The 8,164-nt window shown below is 40.3% G+C and overlaps 1 protein-coding gene across 1 annotated transcript; it reads right to left on the reverse strand.

The window, feature by feature from the left end:
• Nucleotides 1-5,764: 5,764 nt before the first annotated feature.
• LOC141334824 (membrane-spanning 4-domains subfamily A member 18-like) lies at nucleotides 5,765-7,947 on the reverse strand. Its single transcript, XM_073840050.1, has 5 exons — nucleotides 7,780-7,947; nucleotides 7,420-7,551; nucleotides 7,276-7,332; nucleotides 6,421-6,534; nucleotides 5,765-5,896 (listed from the first exon to the last, which is right to left on the reverse strand). The coding sequence occupies exons 1-5, from the start codon at nucleotides 7,945-7,947 to the stop codon at nucleotides 5,765-5,767; spliced, it is 603 nt and encodes a 200-aa protein (XP_073696151.1).
• Nucleotides 7,948-8,164: the final 217 nt, after the last annotated feature.

Here is an 8,164-nt window from a genome sequence, read left to right on the forward strand (position 1 = left end):
CAGCACGTGACGGTTTCTGGGTCTGGAAGGAAACACTTCAGGACGTGGAACACGGCTAGCATCTCTATGCGATTTATATGCCAGGGGAGATGGAGATTGCTCCACAGGCTTTGGGTTAAGCGGCCACTCATGACCGCCTCCCCATCCGGTGAGGGATGCGTCCGTCGCTAGCATGACGCGGCGACGAGGAGCTCCCAGAACCGGACCCTGAGAGAGAAACCAGGGTTTCTTCCACATGGCCAAGGCACGTAGGCAGCGCTGCGTGACCTTGATCTTGCGAAATGGGTTTCCCCTCGGGGAGAACCGCCTGGTTTGAGCCACCACTGAAGTGGTCTCATAAGCAGCAGTCCAAAAGGTATCACGTTGGAAGCGGCTGCCATAAGACCTAACAGTACTTGGGACTGTAGACAGTGGGTGACGGGCCTAGCTTGACCGCATTTACTGCAGTAAGGATCGACTCGAACCGAGCAGGTGACATTCGTGCCTGCATCGTGGTCGAATCCCAGATTACACCTAGATAAGTGGTTTTTAGAAATCACACCCTTCTTGGTGTTGAGTCTCAACCCCAATTCTTTCATGAGAGCGAGAACAACACCTCGATGTTGAGCCGCTAACTATTCTGAGCTGGCCAGAATCGACCAGTCGAGTATGCGGATGTCCTGGAGTCACGGAGGAGCCAGAGCAGCATCCACACACTTCGTGAAAGTTCAGGTGAGAGCTAGGCCGAAAGGAAGTACTCTGTATTGGTGAGCTTTGCCCCTGAAAGCGAGCCTGTAGAAACTTCCTGTACTGACTTCCTGTTCCAGACCCTGCTCGGGGTTTACCCCGCTGAAAGGTGGCGGCTTGGCGCCGAACTGAATAGCGTAACCTTTCTCTACAGTACGCAGGACCCACTTGAAACATTTGGCAGTAGTTTCCATGCTGCCAGAGAGTTTACTTAGGCTACCAGCCTCTCGAGACTGGTGTCTGGATTTACTCGAGGAACTAACTCGGAGACCTGTAACAGCAAGCTGGCAGGAAGCTCCTGAACTAGCTCCTCGGAGGTCCCCCGCGGGGGCTGCGAACTCTCCAGGGTCGCTACGTTTCCGGGCGGGACAGCTAGAGGATGTTCGCGGGAGATCGCCGCGCCCTGTAACACTGGCAGGGTTAGCTGACAAATCTCATGAGGGCCCCAAGGGGGTTGAAACCCGCACCTAAGGGTACGGTGCAAACCCCCTCGAGTGGGGCTGCCCTCAACGGCCCTGAACACAACTGTCAGGGCCGTTTAGCCGAGGACTTCCTGGGTTGGAGGACGACCCTCAGGTCGAGCCTCTTCTTTTTCTTGGAAGCCCCCGACTTAGAGCGTTGCTTTCCGGGTCCTCTAGGCATAGCCGGAGGAACGCGGGCGGCAACGCTCTGTTTCTGCGCCTCTAATGTGGGGAGCTGGTACACGGCTGGGGTTTAATTTTTCCCGTCAGGAACCCCGACACGTGTTCATTTGCTCATCAAGCCTGAAGTTTTATTAGGCGGCCTGAAGAGCAAAGACGGAGCTTTCAAGGATGATGCCGGACGGGGCGACAGATAGCTGATACGTCTGTCCAACCCGCGGCATCATCATTTACTTTCTAGTTTTTCCTAGATCTAAAAAACTTAATGTAGATCGGGAAGGACAGAAAGCTCCATTTGGAAGTGCTGACTTAGTCCGCAGGAAGCAGAACGTTTGCTTTTCTGCGGCTCATATTTGCTTATTTAGCTAATGCACAGTCAGCACAACCACCAGCTCATCATACTGAGACGATCAGGGGGGGCGGTTGAATACTTTTGACAACGTACTTCACATCAACCTCCTTGGAGGAAGATATGGAAAGTGTTGAAAACCTTTCCTGGAGGGAAGTAACCGCATTGCGGGCTTCCTTATCCAGAAAAAAGGTTTACCGATCCACCAGATAGGAGAGGAGATAGGGTATTTTTAAACACCCGTCTCCCGTCCCTCTAATAGATCGAGCCGCGATCCCAACGAGTGCAGCTACCGCTCTGCCTCGGCGGAAGCGGGGCCAGACCCGCGAGAAACGCTGGCGAAGGCTCCCTCCTCGAAGAGAGCCTTCCGTGGAGCACCCGCAGTGGAGATTTTTACGCTCACACTGTGGACAGTCAGCCTTTTCGAGGGCTGACTGTGTGTGCTCTACACTCAAGCAGGCTACACATAGACTGTGTTTCACTATCTATTTGGCTGCTTGAACCGCCTTAATTATAAACTTTCTTTCCCCCTTTTTGGTTGCATTTAAGTGGTCATACTACTCAAATAAAAGCCGTGCAAACTGGCACGAAAAAACAGCAGTATGACCGGGACAGACACAGACACAGAGCGCTCTCGCTGAATGACAAAAGCTGCCGCCGGCTTCAAACGCACGCGCTTTATACTTCCCGGTCGATGACGTCACCGCGCCTGTGACGTCACTCCTGTCATTTCATTGGTTGTTAGACATAGTTCAGAGTGCGGCCCGCCAATGGCGTTCCCCATAACGTTCTAGACGCGGCTCGAGTTCCCGGAAGGGAACTAACATGATGCCACTTCTTTGCCATTTTAAGGAACTGACTTCCAAAATACTACACACATGAACCAAATGATCAAACACGGCCATCAGGTGTGCAGGCACTTGGGTACGAAATTGCGAAATTATTCATACCCCTTCATTTTTTTCACATTTTGTTATGTTGCTGCCTTATGCTAAACTACTTTAAATGACTTTTTTTCCCACATCAATCTACACTCCCTACTCCATAATGGCAAAGCAAAAAATCGGTTTTTAACATTTGTGCAAATTTATTAAAAATAAAAAACTGAAAAGATCCTGTTGCATAAGTATTCATACCCTTTTCTGGGACACTCGAAATTTAGCTCAGGGGCATTCATATTGCTTCTAGATGTTACTACACTTCGAGTGGAGTTAAACTGTGGCAAATTCATTTGAATGAGTATGATTTAGAAAGGCATACACCTCTTAGAAAAGGTCTAACAGCTGAAAATGCATATCAGAGCAAAAACCAAGTCCTGAGGTCAAGATAACTGCCTGTAGAGCTCAGTGACAGACTTGTGTTAAGGCAATGATCTAGGAAAGAGTTTAAAAGAAAATCTGCTGCATTGAAGGTTCACAGAAGCATTATCCATAATGGAAGACGACTGGAACAACTAGGACTGTAGAAAATGACAGAGCTTGAGAGGTGAAAAGGTGAGGCACTGTGGCCTGTGTGACTTAATAGAAGCCTGAGTCTGGGCTGGAGGATGGAGTCGCCATTTGAAAAGATTCTTCCCTTGCTGTCTTGTCAGGGAGGGCATTGGCTCTAATGTGGATGAAGTGGCTAAGGTGTTTTTTCTGTCTCTACAAAGTTTATGTACTATATTGTATTTAGAATATTTTCTGATGCAGCCTATTTGCAATGATGTACTAAAGGATTTTACAGTACAATGTGGTGATGGATAAATACTTTCATCAGGGTGCAGTTCTTATCTTGTGTGTTGTGTTTGGTCAATATATTCATTTTCTTTAATAATATCTTACAAAAAAAATCTAACCCAGACTGTATCTTTAGAACAGTAGAAATGTTACAAGTGTTTAAGATTGAGCACAGCAGTGTGTAAGTGGTTCAAACAGAATTCGACTGAATGAATCATGTGTGTGCCATACAGTACCAACATACAGTACCTAACTCTTTTTTTTCATTCCTGCCTAAACTAAACTATTTAATGCAGTTAAATCGTTTTTCTGTATTATTTACTTTACCACAAAATCATTTTTATCAGTGTATAACACATGTATCCATTCAGAATTATTAAACACAGCAACGTACACAAGGCATTATCCTAAATGTTTGTGAAACCAATGTGAATGTCTTCGTTTTTTTTCAGGCTTTTAAATTTTATGTATTTAAAAACACATATAGTAGGGGTCCCCAAACTTTTTTTCTGAGCGGGCCACATAATTTTATTTTCTTTTCTTTAATGGGGGGCTGGGTCGGTTTATAAAAGAAAATTCCATGGGCCGGACTGGCTACTATTATTATTATTATTTTATTATGATTTTACCTGTATTTTTTATACCTTTTAATGCTAGAATAGTTTATTATTTTGTTAAGCACCACACATACAAATGATCTTTTTTTTTTTTCAAAAGATATTTAGGTGCATCTCAAATTAGAATGTCATGGAAAAGTTCATTTTTTTCTGTAATTCAACTCAAATTGTGAAACTTGTGTATTAAATAAATTTAATGCACACAGACTGAAGTAGTTTAAGTCTTTGGTTCTTTTAATTTTCATGATTTGGCTCACATTTAACAAAAACCCACCAATTCGCCATCTCAACAAATTCGAATATGGTGACATTCCAATCAGCTAGTCAACTCAAAACACCTGCAAAGGTTTCCGTCAAGCTGTCAAAATGGTTTCTCAGTTTGGTTCACTAGGCTACACAATCATGGGGAAGACTGCTGATCTGACAGTTGTCCAGAAGACAATCATTGACACCCTTCACAAAGAGGGTAAGCCACAAACATTCATTGCCAAAGAAGAGTTCTGTATTCAAGCATGTTAACAGAAAGTTGAGTGGAAGGAAAAAGTGTAGAAGAAAAACACCAACCGAGAGAACCCTAGCCTTGAGAGGCTTGTCAAGCAATTTGGGTGAACTTCACAAGGAATGGACTGAGGCTGGGGTCAAGGCATCAAGAGCCACCACACACAGACATGTGAAGGAATTTGGCTACAGTTGTCGTATTCCTCTTGTTAAGCCACTCCTGAACCACAGACAGCGTCAGAGGCATTATACCTGGGCTAAGGAGAAGAATAAATGGATTGTTGCAAAGTGGTCCAAAGTCCTCTTTTCAGATGAGAGCAAGTGTTGTATTTTATTTGGAAATCAAGGTCCCAGAGTCTGGAGGAAGGGTGGAGAAGCTCATAGCCCAAGTTGCTTGAAGTCCAGTGTTAAGTTTCCACAGTCTGTCATGATTTGGGGTGTAATGTCTGCTGTGTCTTTTGAATCACACGTCATATTCCTCAAATGCTATTGAGTCATTTTGTCATCACTCTGTATTTTCTAGCTGCCTCTTGCATCACCTCTTCGATTGCGATGACACATTACTTTGAATGTACCATTCTGTTGGTGAATTTAACAAATAATTAGGCTATGTTAATAACTAAGGGAAATTTTAGGTTGAAAGCCAAATTTTTTATCAAATACCAACATGATATAAGTAAAACATATTTAAAATTACATTTTCGAAATATGTCTCTGGCATTGTTCAGAGGACCAGTCCAAATGTGGGGGCGGGCCACATCCGGCCCCCGGGCCTTAGTTTGGGGACCCCTGACATATAGCATTAAGCATATATACTAAGTACTCCCCAGTAGACGGGTGTGTGTGAATGTGTATATGTACACACAAACATATTTTTAAAAAGTATTTTATTTACTTGTCTTTTACATACATTGATGCATTAAAATAACTACAACTGAAAAAAAAGAAGAAGAAAAATGGATATAATTGACAGTTCTTCTATTTCACATATTAAGGAAGTTTACTATGAAAAATTCTGGTCAATTTTTTATATTTCCTTTTCATTCTAGCTTTAACTGTGGTTGTGGCTTGTTTAATGGAGTGCCATCATTTTCTAAAAGCATTGACTTCAACAGAAAGGTTTATCTAACTTAAAATAACTATTGTTTGCTCTGATAAAACTGATTGCCAAACTTGTAATAACAGTAATAGCATCACCACCATTATTTCATTTACCTAATTTAGTAAAACATTGACGACTGTAGACTGGATGTTGCAAGTGGCTTTGCAGGCAAATTCTGAGATGCAGATGGAGATGATGAACTGAGGAATGATGAACACCAGTATTACTCCAATGATCCGCAATTCCTAAAAAACATTCAACATGCCCATATATGAAAGTAGATCCAGAAATAACATCCCATCAATAGGTCATCCAAAAAAAAAAATTATAATGAATACAAATTTTTCTTTTGAAGTCTCATTCATGATTCATGTAAGGAACAGACCAATATGTAGGTGCTATCTTTGGGTTGAGTCCTGAAATTTAGGTTCAATTTAACTGAAATTGTGAAATAATAATAATTTGTTCATAAATAGGGAATCACTACATCTCTCATGAATATGCCAAGTAATAGTGCAGTGATCATATGGACTGCTTTTGTGATATGCTTAAATGTCTTGTCCCCAGTGATTGTAAATGTATATTACACAGAGCGATCAGAGTTCAGAATTTCTCCATTTGTGTTAAAGACAGTCATAAAGGTTTGGAGTCACATACGAGTAATGACAGAGTTTTAATTTTTCTTTCAATAAATAACAGCATTTAAAAAACAAAAATTATAATGATTACACATTAAACATGAAAACAATGTATTGCACATTGTGCATACCTCAGCATTTAACATTGGTTGCACTGATATTACTCTTAATTGTATCCCCATCAGAATAATGGATATCCCTGCAGTTATGGCACTGACCACATTCATTCCAAGAGAGGCTTTCACCTACAGGAACAGAAAAAATACTCAAAGAACAGATCACTGAAAAGGCTTGCAAAAACATATGATTACTTTTAAGCTTAAGATTTAGAAATCATGCCTGAGCAAACAGGGCCAAAGCACACGGAACAACAAGGAGACACAACTACAGGGAATCAGTGGTAAGTATCCAAAAGCAGTGAAGGTCAGTGAAGGAGGTGAAACTGACAAACTTGACTTTCCCCATATGCTTTTACTGGACCCCTAAAGAGTGCTTGATACAATGGGAGAACGTACTGATAATTGTGACATTGTCTGTTGTATGAATATATAACAGACAGTATTATATGTATAACAGACTAAATGTATTAAACTTGTTAGCCAATGTTTTTTTGTATTTGTTCTTTTTTTATTTTACAATGAAATAAAGATGTTTTTTATATATGGGGATGTAATAAAAATAATTTAGATTTACAAATCTGATGCATGCAGAAAATTTAATCTGATGTTTATGTTTTCAGTACAATACAGTAGTTGAAACAGCACTCTTTTGTATGTATCTAATTTACACAATAATTTAAAACAACTTTAATTTGGAGCAAAAATATGGGGAAAACATATCCAAGTTTGACATAACTAGGGCAAGAATGAATAACAGATGTTAAAGCAAAAAGTCTTTATGGTGATGCAAATTTAGTACTTTTCAGAAACAATGTGACAAAATTAAATAATATAATTGTGCTAAACCTGGTGTAATACTGTACATACCACACATGAATGAAGTTTTTTGTGTGCTGCAACAGACAGAGATCCAGCACTGATGTACTAAGGAAGAAAGACAGGACATGTTGAATTTCATTCTGGAAAATAAATAAAAAGGGAAATAAAATAAAAGTTCTAAATAAAACTTACAATTAAAGATCCCCAGTAGGTGATGCCACTATAGACAACAATAGCAGAGTACCTGTACAGGTATATGTCATTTGTAGTAGTTTGTAGAATACCAAGTAAGAAGACCATCACTCCAATCATTATCTGTACTGTCTAGAGAGCAAATATGGGTCAGATGTTTTATTAATGATGGCATTAGATTTATGTTATGATACACAAAATTAAAGATGTATTGATGTTTATTGTACATAGACTGAATTGAATCAAAGATCGTTCTTTGAGGTTGGGGTCTTATGAAAAGAAAAAAACAATCTAGAAGAAAATTTAATAATAAGAAAATTCCCCAAACCATATATCATTATCATTCATAAAATGCATTACCCCCAGTGCCATTGGCTGTATTTTGAAAAATCCTTTAAGATTTATATTGTGATATGGTCCTCCGGCCTCCTGTCCATCAACAAAAATAGCACTGTCTTTTGCCTCCTGTGGATTTATTTCGATGACAACTGTTGCTTTGTCAGTTGAGATGACCTTGCTGGTTTCCATTCTTAGAAAAGTTTTGGATTTCACCTGTAAGAAATTTTTTCAAGTTTTATATGTTTGTATACAGTTGAGGTCAAAAGTTGACATATACCTTATTATTTTACCAAAATAATATGGATTGTACAAAGTGCAAGTTTTATTTTACAGTTTTGGTTAGGTACTATTTTCATAAGTAAAGTGTGCATTTTCAAAAAATATCTTAGTACAAAACTTTAAACTG

This window comes from Garra rufa, chromosome 5 (genome assembly GCF_049309525.1).
Source record: "Garra rufa chromosome 5, GarRuf1.0, whole genome shotgun sequence".
Lineage (NCBI taxonomy): Eukaryota > Metazoa > Chordata > Actinopteri > Cypriniformes > Cyprinidae > Garra > Garra rufa.

Coding starts and splice junctions, on each gene's coding strand:
- LOC141334824 (XM_073840050.1), bottom strand. CDS start 7,947: ATGGAAACCAGCAAGGTCATCTCAACTGACAAAGCAACAGTTGTCATC. Junction 7,333..7,419: donor CCTACTGGGGATCTTTAATT/GTAAGTTTTATT, acceptor TTTCTTCCTTAG/TACATCAGTGCTGGATCTCT. Junction 6,535..7,275: donor AAAAACTTCATTCATGTGTG/GTATGTACAGTA, acceptor CTGTTCCTGTAG/GTGAAAGCCTCTCTTGGAAT.